Below are 22,533 nucleotides of genomic sequence, written 5' to 3'. Positions count from 1 at the left end.
CCTGCACCCACCCTGACTGGGGTGGGGAACAAACCTGCAACCCAAGTACATGCCCTTGACTGGGAATCAAACCTGTGACCCTTCAGTCCACAAGCTGATGCTCTAACCATTGAGCACACTGACCACGGCTATTTATTTTTTTGAGTATTTGAATGCACAGTACTTGCTTTGGTGATAATGGTAATTATTGATGGCATCAGGTAGGCACAATCTATATGATTGTATGGAGGTAGAGTATTCCATAACTAGAAACAGTTGCCATAGGCTTGGGGTCCTAGAGTCTACCTGTTCACCTTTTTGTTTTCTTCTACTTCTCCTCCCCTCTTCTTTTCTCCTCTCCTCCCCTCCCTGCCTTTCCCTATTTTCTCCTCTCCTCCGTCACTCTTTCTTCTCTTTCTTCTCCTCCTTCACTTTTCTCTTTCTCCTCCTCCTCCTCCTCCTCTTCCTCCTCCTTCTTCTCTCTCTCTCTCTCTCTCTCTCTCTCTCTCTCTCTCTCTCTCTCTCTCCCCCTCCCGCCCTCCTTCCCTCTCTCCACATACATAACTAAAGTAGTAGTAATAGCAACAATAAAAGGGCCAGGCAGTGAGCACTGAGCCAGGCACTTTACACACACTGTGTCATTTTATCCTCATCATTTCATGTGGTAGATACTATTATTATTGCCTCCATTTTACAAGTTGGGAAACTGAGATTCAGACATAGAGAGAAAAAAATAGCAGAACTAGGATTCAAACCATAGGAGAGGAAAAACTTTTTCCCTTTACCCATCTTAGGTTCATTGGCTGGGTCCTTATAAGTTAGATTGACAGAAGAGATTAACAAGGGGAAAACACAGAAATTTATTAGCATACACATCACACAAACATGTGGGAGCACTTGGAGCTGAGTAACTCAAAGGAGTGGTTAGACATTGAGTTTATATGACATGTTAACAAAATGAACAATATATTTTTAGTGAAGTGACAGGACAAAGGAAAAGGACTTTGAGCATCCAGGGACAGCAAATTCTGGAAAGGCAATTATACGGGAAACTAATGATAGCTAAGGTCCAGTTTTACTGATGTTCGTTAGGTTGCCTCCTCTGGTGTATATCTGGGATAAGGTCTAGAAGTTGTCTTCTGTGATTAACTTCCATACTTCCTGCTAGAAAGGGAAGGACAACACCTTCACAAATATATGTCTTGCTTTTAAGCAAATGGGGGGGGCAGGCGTGGAGGGTAGAGAGCTTTATTGTATCTACTTCTTCCCAGTTGCCGTCAGCCTACGCCAAAATTGTGTATTTCAGGGTGGCATACTCTGCTATTCTTTAATACCCAGGTTTGTCTACTTCCAAAGCCCAGACTTTCAAACACTGTCCAACCTCCTGTTCTGTACAGGCTATGCTTGATGTTACCTGGTTGTGGGTGATACATCAGAAATGGAGTTGCCTCAAAATCTCAGACATCTCTCATAGCAATATGTTTACTGATACATCTCCTAGGGCAAAGAAACTAAAGAGGAAAACAAATGGGACTATATCAAAATAAAAAGCTCTGCACAGCAAAAGAAACCACCAACAAAAGGAAAAGGGAGCCTACTGTATGGGAGACGATATTGGCAATGATGCATCTGATAAAGGGTTAATATCCAAAATATATAAGGAATTTGTACAACTTAACAAAAAAAGACAAGCAATCCAATTAAAAAATGGGCAAAGGACCTAAATAAACACTTCTTCAAAGTGGACATACATACAGATGGCCAAGAGACATGAAAAAATTCTCAAAGTCATTGTTCATCATAGAGATGCAAATTAAAACCACATTATGGAGGTTCCTCAAAAAATTAAATATGGAACTGCCATTTGAGCCAGTGATCCCACTTCCAGGACTATATCCTAAGAAACCTGAAACACCAATCAGAAAAAATGTATGCACCCCTAAGAAGCACCATTACAATAGCTAAGACCTGGAAACAGCCCAAATACTCATCAGTAGATGAGTGGATAAAAAGCTGTGGTACATTTACACCATGGAATACTATGCAGCAGTAAAGAAGAAGAATCTCTTATCTTTTGAGACAGCATGGAGGGACATAGAGAGTATCATGCTAAGTGAAATAAGTCAGTCAGAGAAAGACAAATATCACATGATCTCACTCATATGTGGAATCTAAGTAACAAAATAAACTGATGAATGGAGTGGATTCAGAGACATGGAAGCATGGAACAAGTGGGGAATCTCAGAGGGAAGGTGGGGAGGGTGGGAAGGTGGGGAGGGTGGGTGGGAAAAGATCAACCAAAGACCTTGTATGGACATATGCATAACCCATGGACATAGGCAATAGGGTGCTGAAGGCCTGGGGAGGTGGGCGGGGGCGGGTTAGAGGGAGTCAATGGGAAAAGAAGGGGGACATATGTAATACTCCAACAATAAAGAACTATTAAAAAAAGAAAGAAAGAAAACTGTAACTGCCTGAGGATCCCCCTTATACGCAGAAGGCAAAGCCTGGATTGCAGGAGCGATGGCCTTGGGCTGGGGATGGCCTGTGAAGAGGCTGCACCAGGAAAAGGCACATCCTCGGTATCTAACTCACCACTTCTTGTTGCTGCCCAAGGGTTTCAGTAATCCAAGACAGTAAGCCCAGGGCTGGCAGGACACTGGATTCTATGCTTGTTTGTTACTGAAATCATGTGACTATCTTTAAAAAGATTTCCCTTCTAACACTTTGGCCCAGTTACCTCTCTCCACAATCCCTTCTAGTCTTTATTGTTATCTTAGTCTGAGAATTTAGAAATATCTATAGCAACATCAATAACAGAGAAATTCACAAATGGGATGTTTTCCCATTTGTTTTTAAATCTCAAGACCTGTAGGTTTATTAAAGCCATGTTCAGTAGAGGCTTTTCGTTTTCATTTATTCTCTCTCAAACCAACATGGCCAGTGCTGTGAGTAGCATAGTTGATGCCTAAAATACAGCTTTTCCAAGATTTTTTCTTCTGGGTTGGCTAGTTAATGGACTTTAATTGCCCATTTCCATTAAAAAAAGAAAAAAGAAAAAAGCAGCAGCAGCAAGGCTTCAGCTCTCTGCAGAACAGTGGCTGATGGGAAGGGCACGAGAAGCTTGAGGAGGTCAGCGAGGGAGGGTTGCAGCTGGATTGATGTTGACCTCGTGCTGACTCTCTTCCTCATTAGTGAGGATGGTAAACAACAAGCTAATTAAATTCTCAGGAAGCAGGAAGATGAGATGGGGGCGAAAACGAAATCATGAAAAGGAATCCAGAAAGCATGCCACCAGTTCATTCATATTGAAAACACGGGAGTGGATGACACAAAGGAGGCACGCTTTGAGCTGTAATGCTAAGAGAATGTGGTTCATAGAAGGCTGATATTTAGTTGCAATGATAGTGGTGGGTAAAAAAAAACCAAGGCAGCCTTACATTTCATACTTTGGGAAAATACAGAAGCTCCTGCAAAACAGAAGGCAGGGATTATTCGTGTGGTCACTACATGTTCCTTCAATTTTCTGCTCTGCTTCAATAACATAACTGTAATTGTGTTCTAATTGTGGACATTTGTACATCGCTGGTTTTAATCAGGTGCTTCCATCAAAGTGTATAGAGCACATACTGTGTGTGTAATTTCTCTTGTTCTACAACCAACTCCCTCCATCCCCCAATCACAATCCCTAGTACTACTAAATGCCTAATATTGAGTAGGCACCTACTGGCTGCGGCACTGTACTAAGAATGTTCCAGGGCTGATTGCTTTTAGTACCACAGCTTTTTGAGGCAGGTTGCCTAAGTCACACAGCTAGTGAGTGTTTGAACTGAGACTTGGACAGGTGACTGCCTGACTCAAAAACTCTCATCTTTCCCCATTGATGGAATTAATACTATCTAGTATTGTTGGTGGGAATACATAATTCACTCATGTGCTCTCTGGCCCCCTGCTTATCTTGTGACCAGGAGCAAATATCTGTAAAGTGATAACCTGTGTGTGTTTCTCCTTGTGTGTGCATTCTGTGGCTCTCCTAAACTTCCTCTTTTACAAAGTTTTCCACAATCTCCAAATGCCTTTCTGCTCTCCTTTGATTCCATTCCACTCATTTTGTACTATTTCATATAATTAATCAAATCCTATATAAAAATCCATTTCAATGGAGACCAGTAATATTGAAACAAACAGTACTGAGGAATATGTATACAAACTGCTATGAGTCTAGTATCTTTTCTGTAAATATATCTTATTTTCTCAACAAAAAGTGGAGATTCCTTGATAGTAAGTGTTGTATTACTGTAATATGTTTTATCTTCCAATGTTTTCCTTTTCCGCTTATTGATTGATAGCTAACTGGGCTAAGTGAAGAATTATTCTATTACCTGGCCTGAAAATTTAAACAAAAATTTCATTTGTTTTTATTCTATTTTCAGTTTACTTCGTGCAATATTAACCAAATTCTTTTTTTTTTTTCTTTTACTTCCCTGTCTGCCCTGCCGGTTCCACCTGCCTTTGTTTTCCACTGGACCCTCCCTGTCGGCCTGCCTGTCAAGCGAACTTTTCTCAATAGGAGTGCTCTAGGCGCCAACTCATTGGGCAGGCACGGCTATCTCAAACCAGTGTGACACGTGTGAAGGGAAAAGGGTCTCTGTAATACATTCATGAACGAAAGTAACCTCCCAGGGTGATCGGACCACAGACTCCACCTGAGTAGGCCTGGGTGGGGAGCCAAGCCCCAGTCTTACAATTCATTTAAAGGTTATCTTGCCTTAAGCGAGCCCTGCCCATTGTTCTTGTGCATCTAGGTTAACATACCCCGAACCCCCTCTAGGTTCTCAGCCCCTCAGAGTGTAGCCGCCCTCCAGGGTGCAATTCTCCTCCGGCATCTTTTTATTTATTTACTTATTTTTATTATTTTTTTTAATTTAATAAATCTTTATTGTTCAGATTATTACAATTGTTCCTCTTTTTTCCCCCCATAGCTCCCCTCCACCTGGTTCCCACCCCACCCTCTGCCCTTACCTCCCCCCGCCACTGTCCTCATCCATAGGTGTTCGCTTTTTGTCCAGTCTCTTCCTGCACTCCCCACACCCCTTTCCCCCCAAGAATTGTCAGTCCACTCCCTTTCTATGCCCCTGATTCTATTATATTCACCAGTTTATTCTGTTCATCAGATTTTTTATTCACTTGATTTTTAGATTCACTTGTTGATAGGTATGTATTTGTTGTTCATAATTTTTATCTTTGCCTTTTTCTTCTTCCTCTTCTTAAAGAATACCTGTCAGCATTTCATATAATACTGGTTTGGTGGTGATGAACTCCTTTAAGTTTTTCTTATCTGTGAAGCTCTTTATCTGACCTTCAATTATGAATGACAGCTTTGCTGGATAGAGTAATCTTGGTTGTAGGTTCTTGTTATTCATCACTTTGAATATTTCTTGCCACTCCCGTCTGGCCTACATAGTTTGTGTTGAGAAATCAGCTGACAATCGTATGGGTGCTCCCTTGTAGGTAATTAACTGTTTTTCTCTTGCTGCTTTTAATATTCTCTCTTTGTCTTTTGCTCTTGGCATTTTAATTATGATGTTTCTTGGTGTGGTCCTCTTTGGATTCCTTTTGTTTGGGGTTCTGTGCACTTCCTGGACTTGTAAGTCTATTTCTTTCACCAGGTGGGGGAAATTTTTGGTCATTATTTCTTCAAATAGGTTTTCAGTATCTTGCTCTCTCTCTTCTTCTGGCACCCCCATAATTCGGATGTTGGTACGCTTGAGGTTGTCCCAGAGGCTCCTTACACTATCTTCAAATTTTTGGATTCTTTTTTCTTTTTGCTTTTCTGGTTGAGTGTTTTTTGCTTCTTTGTATTTCAAATCTTTGACTTGATTCTTGCGGTCCTCTAGTCTGCTGTTAGGTCTCTGTATAATATTTTTTATTTCAGTCAGTGTATGTTTAATTTCTAGTTGGTCCTTTTCCATATCCTCGAGGGTCTCGCTAAATTTATCGGCCTTTTCTAGGAAATTCTTGAGTAACCTTATAACCGTGGTTTTGAACTCTATATCCAGTCGTTTGTTTTCCTCCATTTCTTTCATTTGTGATCTGTTTCTTTGTCTTCGCATTTTCATTGCTTCCCTGAGTTGGTAGAGTAGCTTTCTGTGGTAGGTGTCCTCTAGGGCACAGTGGCTCAGCCTCCCCAGTTACCTGAGGTGGACACTCTTGGTGCACCCCTTTGTGGACTGTGTGATCAGCCTTGTTGTAGTTAAGTCTTGATTGTTGTTGGTATCACTGGGAGGAATTGAGCTCCAGGCCAATTGGCTGTGAGGATCAGCTGTGTCTACGCTGGGAGAACTTCTGTGCTGGAGACACTCTTATGAGACAAGACTTGCAAAATTGCAAAAGCCTCTGTGCTCAGCTTGGATGGGGCGGAGTTTCAGGGCAGAGCAGACAGCCTTGGTTTCCCGTCAGCCCTGCCCTATGAGGCCCCTGGGTCTCAGTGTCCCTCGGTAGTCGCTGCAAGCATCTCTGAGAGAAAGCCGCCCTCAAGTTTCGCCTGCTGCCAGACAGTCCAGTTTCTCCCCGAGTGAGTTGGGGTTCCCAGAAACTTGCCTGGAACTGGAGTTCAGCACAGTCAGGAGTGTCTGGCTCCCTCCCGCTTTAGAAAGCCAGCTGCGCACTCAGCCTCCAGTGCATTCAGCAGTCAATCCTCTCTGTGCGCGCGCCTCCAGACCTCTGCCTTCCACAGCTCCTGAGTCTCAGTGTGCTTTCTCTTTTCCTGACAGTCCAGATTCCCCCCGAATGAGTCTGGTTTCCCAGCGTCTCGCCCGGGACTGGAGTTCAGTGCAGTTGGGAGCTTCCTTCTCCCTCCCGCTTTAGAAAGCCAGCCGCCCATGCATACAGCCGCCCATCCTCTCTGCGTGCAAGTCTCCGTACCTCAGCCTTTTGCAGCTCCTCTGAGTCTCAATGTGCTTTCCTCTTTTCTTCTAGTTGTAGAATTTCCACTCAGCCGGCTTTCCTGTGGTTCTGGATGGTGTCCGTTTTGTCTTTTAGTTGTAGTTTTGATATTGTTGTGTGAGGCAGCAATTTAGGTGTTTACCTATGCCGCCATCTTGGTTTCTCTTAACCAAATTCTTCATCTTCTTGTGTACTTTGTAATTCTTACTGATAATAATTTTTACTTAATGTTCTTCATATTAAATCTCTTTCATGAAAATAATCTTGTGATGAATTCTCTTTGCTTTTATTTAAGTTTCTGATTTCACTTTTCCTCTTACATCTCCTTCATACAGTCTCTCCATTAACAGGGTGTTTTTTTATACACATAGGGCTTGCATTTCTAAATTAAGTTTCTTTCATTGGACAGGGTAGATAACTCACGTAATTACCTGAGAGGCCCCCACCACTGGAAAATAAATCAGAATACCTAATAACTAAAACATTCAAAATAGGGAAAACTTTACTTTCCTTGTAATTTTCATCTTAAAGATAATTGTTTATTTGCTTAATTGATTCTGCATGAAATCCTTTTGCTCTCTATCCTTGGCATGTTGTTACTCCAAGATTGTTAGTCTTTAGTGAAAGAAAAAGGGGAACAATTAAATATGAAAGGTGAAAATTTCTAACCACAAGGGACAGCTGGAGTTCATATGATGTGACAATTTTTTTTCTGCTGCAGACTTGTTGCGCCTCTGCAGGGAATGAAGCAAATTAGTGGCTGGAAAAGTAATATTCTATTCTATATGAATTTTTACCCTTGGAATATAATTTTTTAATTGACTGTAGAGATGAATAATGCATATGATTGCAGTCCTTGCCTAGGTATAGAATTCTTCATAATGCCTTTCCTTGAGGTCCATTTGGTTCTCAAAAAAATGTGCTTTTCACAGTGCTACTTCTCAGGGCCTTTGGACTTGATTAATTACATTTTTCCACTTCACTATTCATTAACTTGATATCCAAATATTTTGAACATTTTTTTATATGAAATATGACCTCACTGGATCTGCAAATTAACTTTCATTATTATGATCCTATTCTTTTCATTTTTAATTTATTTCTAATTTATTGTTTTCTATCAAGTTCTTCTCTTATCCATTTTGGTTATTGTTAGATGATGTCCTTTTGTAAATGAACTCTTATTAGGTTTCAGACTTTTCATTTGGAGCCTCATTTCTTTTGTGCTCTTCTATATATAACTGATTGCAATCTTGATCATTCACTGTTAGTTTTCCATGTTCACTAATTGTGTGAAATAGAAGTGAAGAAAGACCCCAAGAAAAGAGGATAATTGAGTCAAAGTTCTCATTAAAGTGAATTCGGTTAAGTATTAGGGATTCTATTTTCATTTTCATAGTGGAGAATTTTTTTTTCTCAGAATATGAAGAAGATTTTGAAGTAGAGGAGGAGAAACAAGATGAGAAAGCTAATAAAGAAGGACAGGCTGATGATCAAATGAATGAAATGTTAGAGTCACCATCAGACGATGAAAAAGATAATTTAGACCCTGAAAAGGACAGTGAAACCTCGTCACAGAAGGCACCAGATGCTGATGACAGTGTGAAAGATGAGAGTGATGGATGCTCTGATAGTGAATTGGAAGAAGATAAACAAGGCAAGTCGTTTAGTTTATCATATGACATGGACTGTTGAACAAGTGTGCATTCCAATTTTCTTCTTTATGTTTAACTAGAGGCCCAATGCACGAAATTCACGCAAGAGTAGGCCTTCCTTCCCCTGGGTGCCGGCACCAGTTACCCTCTGGCACCCAGGACCCAGGCTTCCCTCGCAGCCCCAGCTTTGTCCGGAAGGTCGTCCGGTCTAATTAGCATATTACGCTTTTATTATTATAGATGAGATAATTTTCTTTTAAGGGAATGTTTAGAGCATGTTTCCCCAACCAGAGGGTGCCGATCAATCAGTCTTCTGTAGATATCCAAATTATGGAGTCACTCTTTAATTCTTCTTCTTTCCTTAGTTTGCTAAGATTTTTCAGCTGGATGTTAGGTAAAACTTATACTGACACATCTGCTGTTTACTTAGAAAATTATTTTTTTATCCTAAACTATCCCCCCTTATATAACACACACACACCATTTTGTGGCTCTGGAAAAATGGATAGGAGCCTATACTCAATTAAAGGAAAAGTTGAAGATTCCTGTCTTAGGTTCATGTTTTTTCTCTCAATTTACCTTGAACACATGATAATGGCATATTAGTTTCATGAAAGGATTATTTCTCTTGGCAAAAGTGGCCTCCACACAATCTTCAAGCCTAAAATAACTCGGAATGGTCTCAGGGAAAACACAGATCTTTTCAATTAGAGAAAGAAACCCTCATCATATGAGATTATCTTAAATTTTTAAGACCTTTTTAAAGATTTTAATTCACTGAAGTTATGTCCAATCAAAGAAGGAACCCATTTACTTTAGACTAGAGAATAAGGTCATATTATGATGAATTTTTGAGTTACTCTTCACTTTCCTCATTGTTTTCACCTCTCAAAATTTGTTCTAATAAAATCTCAAAAGTTTGAATTTAAGGACTATGTTAGGATAATATAAAATAAGAGTAAACTAAGTAATCAAGTAATCATCCAAGCAAATATTTATAGTTCTGCTCTCTTCAAGAAAAAATTCAAGTAAGCCTATTCTAAAATTCCATGCACACATATACAAGATGATAAAGAACAGAAGTTAGAGTTAAAAAGAAGATAGTTTTATTAAGAACAACAGATAAAATTATGACTATGCTTGAACCAAAAATTTAATCCTAAACTTTCTGACAGTCAAAGTAAAGAGTAAGACATAATGTAAACATTTAGAATGGTGTTACCTATCAATAAACTTGAAAACAAAATTTACTCTAATTTTTATTACAGTTGAAAGAACCAGTCAAGATTAATGGTCAAACATTGAAATATTTTTTATAAAGTCTTAAAGTAGACCTTTTCTATAAATTCTCTTACTACTTACATTTTAAGTTTCTACATGTGCCTAATATAAGTTGTTTTCTCAATTCGAATGTCAATATTGGGTAAGTATATAGTCCTATCTGAAATAGAGAAAGTTAAAGAATTCTATGGAAAGGTGGAGTCATCTGAATCAAATTTTAAAGAAACTATACAAATGACTTGAACCTGGAAAAGGATTGAAACTGTGTTTGCATATAGCAGTGGTTGGCAAACCGCGGCTTGCGAGCCCAGTGCGGCTCTTTGGCCCCTTGAGTGTGGCTCTTCCACAAAATACCACGGCCTGGGCGAGTCTATTTTGAAGAAGTGGCGTTAGAAGAAGTTTAAGTTTAAAAAATTTGGCTCTCAAAATAAATTTCAATCGTTGTACTGTTGATATTTGACTCTGTTGACTAATGAGTTTGCCGACCACTGGCATATAGGTATAACTGGTTCAAAATACAGGACTCAGTTTTTTAATTTCTTCAATAATGGTGGGAAATTAGCAAGTGTTGCTTTCATAAAGATCCAGTACATTCATTTAATATATGGCCATCTGATATTATTTTTGTGCTACATAATTAGTTTGATTTGTTGGATCAGATTTTTTTCCAAGATAATTTTTTTTTTTTTTAATGTTCTAACAGAGGGTGTAGGCAATACTTGGATCTTGGGAAAACTTAAGCCATTTAGACATGTAATTATGGAATAACTGACAATGATATGTAAGCTTTAACACTGAATACTGCTTACATATAAATAATTGGAATTCTGTGTTTAGAAAGGCATTCTATAGTTACTGTTTATTAAGATTATATTTTGTGCTTAAGCACTGTGCTAAATATTTTCAATGAATCATCTGATTTACCTCAAACAATAAGCAGGCACTTTCTTTTTTATCTCTATTTTACAAATAAACTTGGAAATGGTGAGATTAAGTAACTCTCACAGTCAGAACTCACATTACCAACTGCAGAGCCTGAATTCTGGAAAATACAAATATAATGTTTCTCCAAATAAGAAAATCTCCCCTTACACAAAATTAAAGCAAATCCCCTCAATAAAGGGATTATATTTCCTTAAGAATAAACATTTTAGAGGCATTTATCTTGAGCTTTTTAAAATCCTGTTCTCTAGTCTCTGTTTTTGTTCCTTTGTTAGTTTTGTTTTATTTTTAAGCAGAGGAAGTAGAAATGGAGGGTTTTAAAATTTTACCCAAGTTCATGTTTCTCCTCTCTGGATAGACTTCCCATTCTATTCCCAGGCCTTTTGCTCAGTTCCGGCTCATACCCCTCCTCTGACACATTTCTACTCCATTAGCTTTCACTGAGGTCTTTACTTTATGAGACTCTATCTTTCAGTAGTTTGGTTTATATTTATGTTTTTGTGTGTGTTAAATTTTGCTCAAGGTAATTATGCCAGTTCAGAACACACAAATTATAGAAATTGATAACATCTAAGTTAATTACCCAGTGAAAGCTAAGATGTTATCTTTGTTAGTGCTCACAGAGGGTGATTTCCTAAAAGATCTTTTGTAAATATTAAGCAAGTACAATTAATTTTTTTAACACTAAGGTACTTTTGTTAGTGTCATAAAATCTACTTAACATTTATGCTATATGATTATTATTGAAATTTTATTGAAAAAATTTGTATAAACTTTGCTGCATTATATAGATATAGAATATAGAATATTTTAAATAGATATGTAGTGAAAGCTATTAGAATGTATAAAATCTAGTCCATAAGTGTTGAGGAATTTAAGAGCCAATAATTAAATTGGCCAATAATTTTGTTTTAATTTTCAATAATGATGTTTTTAAGCTATACTTTTAGAGTTCCTTTGTATCTTTGGTATATACATCAAAACTTTGACTTTATTTTGAAATAAAATGTTAATCTTTCTTTCTTCCGCCGTCAAGCTTGTTTATTTTTCCATCCCTTTGTTTTGATTACCTGACCCTATGTTTATTTAAAAGCATGCCTTTTAGTGTGTAGAATATCAGAATTACAGATTTCATCCAGCAAACAAGTAGCATGTATTAAAAATGATACTGTCATGATAGATTCCTTGGAACACTCTACTGAAAAGCCAGACATCACTTCATCTTCAAAAGCGTAAGAGGCATATTGTGACCACTGAATCCCAGACACCAGTACATCCCTTTTATTGACATGATTAAGAATCTTGCTCTTAGTATTTGGATGTGTTTCATTTGAACCTGCCTGCACCTGTTCCCAGAGGGCAAACAATTGCCCAGGCTGTCACTCTTGTGACAAGTTGGCCCCATTTAAACTGCCAGCTAACAATTGCGCCGCGGCCTTGATGAATACACCGTGCTGACCAGGGTGTGAGTGATAGAGTGCTAGGGACTGAGAGCTGACTCAGAGAAGACCCTGCTTTAGGAATGATGTGTGAGACTTCCCATCGTTTATAAAGAAGGACAGCTTCTTTTTCTCTGCATTTGTGTTGGCAACCTCAGCTGCTAATTTGCCAAATGAAAACATATTGTCATAAATGAATGTTGTAAGGTTGAGGGGACAGTGTCATGATACTGAGAATATACTTTCATCCTTTTATGGACAGTTTGGATGATAGTGCCTATGAGTAACAGCTAAAGGCTAAGTAGCTCCTTATGAGAAAGATGTGTGAAGAGTGCGGGAAGTGGGGAGACAGTGTCCGTTCCTAGAATACAAAGAGAAGAACTTAAAAATTAAAGCAAATATTTTTTACTAATAAAAAAAGATAACATTTCCCTTGTGCTATTTTCCAGTCTGTTGAAGAAATAGGCCATATAGAATTTTAAAATCCCAGAGTCACAAAAATATTGTTTACTTGACTTACAGACTGCAAGGATCTCTCTCTTCATTTCTTGGCCTATGGGCTTGAAGAGATGCATATGAGGAAAGGCTGCTCCTTCTATCCGATATTATACATGCTGTGACCACCCTCTGTGAACTTCAGTGTAACTTGTCTGCTGGTTGGGCCAGAAAATACTAAGGGAAGATTGTAGGAGGCCTTTTGGCCAAAGTTTATATGTGTGATTTTTGCATGATTAGTCAAACTTTAATTTTTCTTAATGGCAAGAATTCATTAATTGCCGGGACTGACCAGCAGACCCTGAACAACAGATGAATGATTACTCTGACACATGTTTCTGTGAAAGGGAGGCTAAGGGACTGCTCCCTTCGCCTGCCTCCTTAGGCTTTTACTATAACAACAGCTTGAACTAAAATTAACTAGTAGATACTATCAGCAGGGTAAGTAACCTTGAGAAAAAATATGCGTCCTTTAAGCAAGGATGTTTTGAAGTCTAAACATAAAGATTCCAGTAAACACCCAGGGGCTTGGACTTGTTTGGAAAAATCAAGTCAGGGGCTGCCACCTTCAGCAAGGTCTCCTGGAGGCCCCCGACCTTTCAGAGAATCCTCCTTACAGACTTTCCCACCAAGTCCCATGCTTCCCCACACTTAATCTATATTTACTTTTCAGTTGTTGAAGTAGGAAGTCATGGTAAATATTTATTTATTTATTTAATATATTTTTATTGATTTTTTACAGAGAGGAAGGGAAAGGAATAGAGAGTTAGAAACATCGATGAGTGAGAAATATCCATCAGCTGCCTCCTGCACACTCCCTACTGGGTATGTGCCCGCAACCAAGGTGCATGCCCTTGACCGGAATCAAACCTGGGACCCTTGAGTCTGCAGGCCAACGCTCTATCCACTGAGCCAGACTGGTTAGGGCCATGGTAAATATTTAAATGAAGCAGCATCTTTTAGTTCACATAAAATACTTTCCATGAAGTATTTTTTTATAGCTTTGAGATTCAAAGCAAAGGCACTGCCCAGGCACCCAGTAAAATCTTATGGAATGCCAGGCTGGTTGGCTAGATTAATGGATAAATGTAAAAAGACTTAGGCAATAGCACAATGTGACACATGATTTTATTATATTCTCAGTATTTTAAGTGTTTGTTTTAATGTTTATAAAGTGAAATTAGAGGTAAAGATGAAGGAACTTTTAGGCTTTTTTTCTTTTTCTTTCCTTCCTGCTATGTCTACATTTACCTGTAAATATGTATTCTTACAAAGTAATGTATATATTTGTCTCATTGATGAATTGAGTAATGAATGATCAGTATGAAGCTACATGCTCTCCCATAATACTAATAACTAGTTACTATTCATAGATGGAATTTCATGATTTCTATTTATATATTCATTAAGCATATATTCATTTGACAATATTTATTGAATGCAAAGCACTTGTCTAATTAGCATTATTATACATGAAAATATTGACTGAACCACAGTATCTAATATAAACAGACTTTTATGGATATAAATATAATCAATGTAGAAGTATTAATACAAATAATAGTGTAAATATAAATTGATGTGTCATAGTTAATTTGAAGAAAATAGAAGCAGAATTTATGTAGGTTTTGCTTGGTTAATCCCTAGGAATGGGAAAGAGATACATAATTCATATCAGAGTTCAGAAGAGTATTGAGCCTACTGAGTTGGGATATATGGTATGTCATTGGGTGATCTAAATTTTTCTGTCTCATGCTGTGTAAAATAGTGGTGATGCAGAAGAAGGAAGTTATCAATGAATAGTTATTAATGACATGAAAAGAGAGGACAGTGAAGGATTTAGTGACTAACTGAATGTAGAGAGAGAAAAGTTAGAGATTCTGCTTAGGTCATGGAACGGGGCACCAGACTTGCTGGCTTTAGCTAAGGTCTCAGGCAATGCTTGCACATCATTTTTTTTTTTTTTAAAAAACCAGGAAGACTAAGAGCAGATGCTTTCAGCATCAATACCTAGAGGGAACACTGGAGAGACAAATGGAATTGGGTGGGAGGCAGAGTTGATTTCCAATGTGCCTCTGAGATTACTTGTTCCCTCTTAATGACAAAAACATTCACAAATATACCCTCAAAGTTCCTTTATGTAAAGCTTGCTTTATTTCTAAGAAAATAAATAAAATTAGTGTTGAAAATCCAATTCCACGGCCCTAACAACATTTTGAGCATTTTTTTATATGCCAAGTCTTGCCCCAGTGTCTGTATGAAAATGAGAGTAAAGAATGAGAGTGAAGCAAAATTATATGATGAGATTAGAGAGAAATTCGAAAACAGAAATGAGTTTATATGGGAGGTCAGCTACCCTCACTACTTTGAGGCCATTCATTCCCCAAAGGACTGACTCAAAATTGAACCAGCCCTAACTGGTTTGGCTCAGTGGATAGAGTGTCGGCCTGCGGAATCAAGGGTCCCAGGTTCAATTCCAGTCAAGGGCATGTACCTTGGTTGCGGGCACATACCCAGTAGGGAGTGTGCAGGAGGCAGCTGATGGATGTTTCTCACTCATCGATATTTCTAACTCTCTATCCCTCTCCCTTCCTCTCTGTAAAAAATCAATAAAATATATTTAAAAAAATTGAACCAGAGTTTGTGTTAGCCTTTGGAAATCAAACAATTAATAGAAGCTACTAAAGAAATATAGAGAAGCACTCTTTATTTATTTATTAGTGAACAACTCTCAGAGCCAAAGTGGGACTCATCATGACACTATTGAGATGGTAGACATGAATATTTTTGGAAGTTTGAAACAAGTATCACCTTGTACCCTAGCTAATTGTGCAATTAATGAAGGCCATCGATCAAAGCACTAGCCAACTGGAGTTGTTTTTTATTGAAAACAAAACAAATGTGAGATGTTTGAGAGAGGGGGATGTCATCATCTCTAAAGTTTTTGAACTAATACACAAAACAGCATATCCTGATTTCATAAAGTGGAGATAAAGAATAAGAAGCTGAAGTGTGTGATTCCTTTGACAAACTGTGGTCATCTGGTACCTGTCAAGGTAGTTGGGAGATAAGAATAAATGGACTTGTACTTAAGGGGTTCTGTTGCTTAAAGGCTTTCCAGAGTTTGTTATTTACTGCTGTGCAGCAGCTCTCGAATCTTTGTGGAAACTCTGATATGTCTCTGAAACTATACTTAAAATGCTAAGACCTGTCATGGAGAGCTGTTGGGGCTGGCGGGACTGAGGGAAAAGGATAAGAGTGAAGACAGGTAATTCTTCCCTTAAACTCTGCATCAACTGCTACAGCCATCTGTGTAGCTGCCAAGCAAAAATAAAAGAAACAGAAAAAAAGGGTAAGAAGCACACAGAAAAGAGAAAATAAGAAAGCTAGGCACCATGCAAGTGTAGGATACTGCATTTGAAAATATATTCTATTAAAAGCAATTATAAACATATATTGGTTAAAAAGTTAAAAACAAGTTTGTATTTCTCTGGTCCTCAGCAGCATATGCCATGACTTGTAGGTTAGTTAGGCTGTGCATCATCCTGACTAAGATTCAGTGTGTATGTCACTTTCCTGGAGATTTTTTAAAAGTGTTTTGGGGTAGTAATTACTAACCTAATGTTTGGCTGTGTTAAGTCTTTAGATTGCATATCTGTAGCAACACATAAAGGTACTGCCTGGATCTCCTAGAATCTCTTTTAAAGATTCAGTGTGCCTATCCCCAGCTTCTGCACCCGCTGCCCTCTTCAGAGGATAGCCATGGACAACTGAATTGTTTCATCTTGAGGCAAAGAGCCTAGGAGTGCCAAGGAACTTACGCACCCCTAGAGTGAACTAGACCAGAGTATGAAAGCCAACTCCTCCTTCGAGGGAGGAAAAAAGCTAATATAATTTAGACTTCAGAGGTCCCTGTGAGATAAGACTGTTTAAATGTTTCTTGAAATAGCTCCTTTGATTGACTTCTTCCATTCCCTGTCCTGTTCCCCCACACCTGTAAGAGTTTCTCCTGGAGCATTTATATCCTTGATATATCACTTATCCATGAATCCTCATCTCAGCATTTGCTTTTGGGGAACCTGAAATAATACAACATCTTCTTCTACATACTAGTACATGCCCCCTCCCCCCGACACACACACACGGGCATCATCTCAAAAATTTACTGTTTCTTCTATAACAAAATATACTTACAAAGGTTTTCCAATAAAATGACACTAAAAATACAGTTAATTTTTAGTTAAATGTGATTTCCTGTTGAAAACTTCCATAGACTCACAGATTACACAGATGTGTGTGTTTTTTTTTTTAAATCATGACAACTATGTAGAACATATAGGGAAAATCTACTAAACTATATTAACTAATCTTAGTAAGATTAGTTATTAACATAATTCCCATAGGTAAACCAATTGCTTTATAAAAACAATGACACCACACCATTTTAATTATTTGTAGATATAAAAACTGCATCGTCCTCCTCATGCAGAAGTCACCCCTACTCTAGCTGCAGTGAAGACGAATCTGTACTGGAGGACAGGGAAGCACACGCTGAAGACAGTGCAGACGAAAGTGTCAGAAGTTCATCTTCTCAGGAGCTGAGTGAAAATGATGAGCCAGGAAAATCACACCTTCCCATTGAGGATTCCTTAGAAATTGAAGATCAAAAAATCATAAAAGCAGATGTAGGGATCAAGCCTCTGTCAAGAGAAGAAAGCTTGGAGAATGTTCTTGAAGAAGAAACAGAGAATGGAACCCAAGTGATTGCAGAGGGCTTATCTGAGAAGTCCCGGGAACATGTTTCCAAGGAAGAAAAGGAAAATTACAGGAATAAGCTTTGGAAAGGAAGCACTGCTAAGGGGAAGGACAAAAAGGCAGGTCTCTGTAGGGTGGAGAAAGGTGGTAAGTATGGCCATTGAGTTGGCCTGCCATTGTCCCCATGCATGGAAGTTGATTTTGGTCACTGCATTCTGCCAACGCTTGGGAAATACTATTGTGATAATGCCAGAGGGATTCAACTGTGTTCTATTTCTCTCTTAATCACATAATCATACATGTATTTTCAGCTTGCTGTTTTCCTTCTATTGCATTTAAAAAATAACTTGATAATTCTTACATAGCCTGTTTCCTATTTTCTGTAAATGTCTTCCTATGGTAATTCTGTCTCAAGAATCAAATAAAACCCAGCAGGTGTCTTGAAGACAAGGGTGTGTGTGGCTTTTTAGAGGTTAATGCCAGCAATGCTATGTGTCTTTAGCTATATACGCACTCATAGACGTCCATAGCTAACAATGATAGGTGCTTACTATGTATCAGTTCTAAGCACTTACATATATTAACTCATCTAATCCTCACAACAGCTCAATCGCCATAAGTTAGATCCCATTATCATCTTTTTTTTTTTTTTTTTTTTTTTTTACAGATGACAAAATGATAGCTAGAGGAAGTAAGTTTGTAAGGATTGTATGGTGAATAAACATTCCTAGGATTTGAATTTAAGCAGAGCTGTTGCAGTTTCAAAAAATGTCCTATTGTATCTGTGCAATAAACATGTTTAGATTTAGATAAAAATACAAAAATTTCATAGAAACCTCCAAACTTCACTTTGAGTGCTTCTCTGAAGTTTAGTAACTTCCTGGCCCAGGGGGTTCCTGGGTGTGTAGGAAGGTTTCATTTGACAGAGAAGAGGGCGAGTGTCCCAGAATAACCAGGTCCCAGTACCTTAGACACATGAAAAGTCTGCTTTGGAAGACAGTGAAAAAACAGAGTTATGTTCCGTGAACAGTCCGATTCTGCCTGCCAGACATTTGGCTCTCCTGTAGCAAGCACCCTGTGCCCTGTAACTCACATCTCAATCCTTTCCCTGCTCGTGCTCATCTCTTTCCTTGGCCAACCTGATGAGCGTTCTACTTGATTCCAAGATAGAATTTGTTTTCACATTTAAATATTACTAAAAATCCATCTGTGTCTTAAAAGTTATAAATGCTTTTCATGTCTGTATTTCTTTTAGAACCTTAAAAGCTGTTATCAAACCATCTAGGAATTGACAAGGTCATTTTTCACTTCAACTATTATTATTGACCTTCTATTATGTACAGGGCACTATGGTCAATAAGAAATGTGTAAGAGAAGATTCCTCCCATAAAATGTTGAAAGGAAGGCTTGGCACACCAGTAACTGGACAAAGTTCAGTAGCCATATGTAAAACCAGAGAAGGTACAAATGCTATGGGATTTCAAAGGAAGAGAAGTCCCATTTGGTTAAAGACACCTTCCAAGTTTTTGTGAAGGACCTGTTGAAGAAGCCTTTAAAGTTTAAATACGATTTTGAAGGTGAAATAAGAGGAGGATAAAAGCATCCAAGTCAGTGGGATACAGCAAAAGATAGAACCTTCAAAGAAGTTAAAAAATAAACTCTAGAATGAAGAGTTTGGCAACCTTCAACCCATGAGCCAAATCTGGCCTAGTACCTTTCTTTTTGTATTGCCTGTGAGCAATTTTTTTTTTTAATGGTTGGGGAAAAATTCAAAAGAAGAAAAATATGTTGTAATGTGAAAATTATATTAAATTCAAATGTCAGTGTTACAAAATAAGTTTTATTGGAAAAGAGCCATGCTCATTCATTTGCATATTCTCCATGGCAGCTTTTGCACTACAAGGGCAAAGTGAAGTGGTTGCAACAGAGACCCTGTGGCCCACAAAGCCCTAAGAATTCACTCTCTGGATCTTTACAGAAAAAGTTTGCCAATCTCTGCCCTAGGATTATAACACAGGTATCTCCAACATTGTCAAGAGGATTTTGCCATAGATGAGCTAGGAGTCTTATTAAAATACTAGAGTCCCCATGCACAAAATTCATGCAAGGGGCTTGGCCCTCACAGCCCCGGCCTCGTCTGGAAAGTCGTTCAGCTGTCCGGTCTAATTAGCATATTACGCTTTTATTATTATAGATATTTAAAACTGTTTTATAAAATAATTCAAATCTTTGATCTTGGATTTCATTGTTCAGTTCAGGTATGTATAATATAGAATCTGGAAAATGTGTACAGTTTGGCAAGCTGCTGATCAAAAAAGGTAGAGATAATACAATTCAAGTAGTAACATTGACATTATTATTTTTATTTCCACTTCAGTTAACTAGATTGTTTACAAGAATTGATAAAAGTAGACATTTTTCCTGTAAAGTAAGATGCACACATGTAGGCTGTATTTTGGCAATGGATAGAATAGCAGAAATACTGATAGGATTATGTCACGTGGAAGAGAGTGGGTTTTCTTTTTTTCTGGATTTGTGAAGTGTACGTGTGTACACTTATTATTTTTCTCAAATATGATAGGAACTCTGTGTTCTTGACTTGATAAAATCTATAATTTAAAACATTTTATTATCTTTTTATTAAGGTTCAGACTAGATTGTAAGTTTTGTGACTTATCTTTTTTAAACTCTAATATATGTACTGAGTCCCTTTATCAGTATTTATTTTTCATGAACAGCTTAGAAACATTTAGAAAATAGGGAAAGGTAGTTTCATATCATTTAGAAAATAGGGAAAGGTAGTTTTAAAAAAATTACCCATAAACTTATCGCACAAAAACTCACTTTTAACATTTGGTCAGGCTTTTTATTTCTAAACTTAGGGTTACAAAGTTATGTTGTCATCCTATATAATAAAATTCTAATATGCAAATTGACTGAACAGCAGAACGACCAACAGAATGACTGGTCACTATGATGCACACTGACCACCAGGGAGAGATGCTCAATGCAGGAGCTTCCCTCAGCCAGCAGGCCCCAGGCCAGCCAAGGTGGGTGCCAACTGGGGCCCCCCAATCACCCCGCCAATTGCCCCACAGGTCAACCCTGATCTCCAGCCAGGCCTAGGGACCCTAACCATGCACAAATTTTGTGCACCGGGCCTCTAGTATTTTTATAAAATGTATACTTTTTATTCTTAACTTTATATCCTAAGCATTTTTATGTTTTTATGTAATCTTTCTGAATATGATTAATGTCTGCTGCTTATTATATCCTGTGGTTTTCTCATAATTTAATCATTTCTTTATTGTTAGATATTTATACTTTTTTTTCTATTTTCATTATTTTAATGGTATTCTAGTATACTACTACTTACAGTAATTTCAAATTTTTAACTATTTTCTTAGAGTAGGTAGCAAGAAGTATAATTTCTGGATCTAAGTTTATAAAGATTTTAAGGTTTTGGCTAAACAAAATTTTTTTTGCAAAAGATTGGTTGGAAAGTTTAAAAAATACGGAACAGATGAGAATAAAATGAAAGCTGAAGTCTTACTTGCCCAGCCTCTACTCTTTCCCAAGAGTTAGAGATTTAATGGTAGATAACAGATTTTATAAAGGAGTCCAGAAAATTTTCTTTATATACACATGAATAAATGTATTCATATTACATATACATATATGTTATTTTTATATACTGATGAAAACATGATATATTTTGTTTTATAGCTTGTTTTTTTCACTTAAACTGTTTCTTGGGTATTTTTTCATATCAACACACATAACTGTACTTTATTCTTACTTACTAAACATGCTAATTATTTGTATTGCCTTTTTTATAACTTTGAAAATTTTCTGAAAAATATTTTGCTTTCTGTGCAATAACTGATATATTTGTTCTATGGCCCACCTTCCACAAAATAATAAAATTTTTTGTGTTATGAATTCCAAGAGGCAGATATTATAAAGTACAGTGGAAAATAAGTATTAGGTAAACAAAACAAAGACTATATACAATATTCAGAGTCATGCAGAAGGATTAATGCTATTAAAATCTAAGAATGAGTAGATTATAACAGTTGGGTTCTGATGTTTTTAAAATATACTAAAAGAAATGATGCAATAAATATATAAATATTTGAAATAACAAAAGAAGTCATAAAAATTCTCAAAGATCTTCATAAACATTTCTAAGAAAATTATAGATAAAATCATCTAAGAAGTGATTGCATCATGTGTGTTATACTGATTTTGATGCCAAATAAAAAGATGATGGCTAGTTGTTCTTTCTTGAGTCTTCAGTTAGATGGCTCAAGGAGAGAGAGATGGAACCAAAGTTACATGCTTGAAATGAAGATCATTTAGATGACTATGCTGCAAAACACACCTTACATGAATTAGACTAGAAGGTTGGTGCAGATTGAAATGTGTGTATTTTACTTAGATTCCTGATTAAACCCTTAGGTTGAAATGCAATGGGGGCTGAGATGATATATAAAAGATTATCTATCATACTTGTCTGGTGCTGAATTAATCATTTTAAAACTAGAGAGAATAAAAACTGTAATTATATTAAAATAGGTCTATAGGCAAAAATATTGCATACAATTAATGATGTTTTATAGTATATAAGCTAACATAACTTAATCTGAATTGTTTTCACCTAAAATCATAGTAGTGGCTAAATAAGCAAAGTACTACATTCAATACCTTTTACCTTTAAGGTTGAAAATATAAACTGATCTTTTCCTTCTAATTATTTTATAATATATCTCTATTAGGCTTCATTCAGTGCACCAAAAAATCAAGTAAACTGATATAAAAGATGAGTTGAATGCAGTGAAATAGAAAATGTAAAAGATTATAATTGCTGGCTTCTATGAGAGTGTCTTTGGGAGTCAATTTAGTATTATAGGACATAGTGTTATTTTAGTGTGTTTATTTTTCTCTTATTTTTAGCTTAAGTTGCCTCAATGCATTGTGACACAATCTTTGCAATATGTCCTAACGGTGGAACAATTCAGAGGTATTAATTTGTGAAGTTA

At 37.2% G+C, this 22,533-nt stretch overlaps 1 protein-coding gene across 3 annotated transcripts in view; it reads left to right on the top strand.

The window, feature by feature from the left end:
* Window positions 1-22,533, top strand: part of ERICH3 (glutamate rich 3) — a 107,201-nt gene that overhangs the window by 70,682 nt on the left and 13,986 nt on the right. For 2 of the 3 annotated variants that reach the window (XM_080657962.1, XM_080657963.1), the window contains exons 11-12: window positions 8,345-8,581; window positions 17,195-17,638. In XM_080657962.1, the coding sequence (XP_080514088.1) occupies window positions 8,345-8,581; window positions 17,195-17,638 (681 nt within the window). The remainder of the gene's footprint in view (window positions 1-8,344; window positions 8,582-17,194; window positions 17,639-22,533) is intronic. The other variant, XM_080657964.1, reaches the window with a different exon arrangement.

This window comes from Plecotus auritus (assembly GCF_963455305.1).
Source record: "Plecotus auritus genome assembly, chromosome: 2".
NCBI lineage: Eukaryota > Metazoa > Chordata > Mammalia > Chiroptera > Vespertilionidae > Plecotus > Plecotus auritus.
Note: the sequence above shows the minus strand (reverse complement) of the source record. Positions and strands in the feature narration are given on the sequence as shown.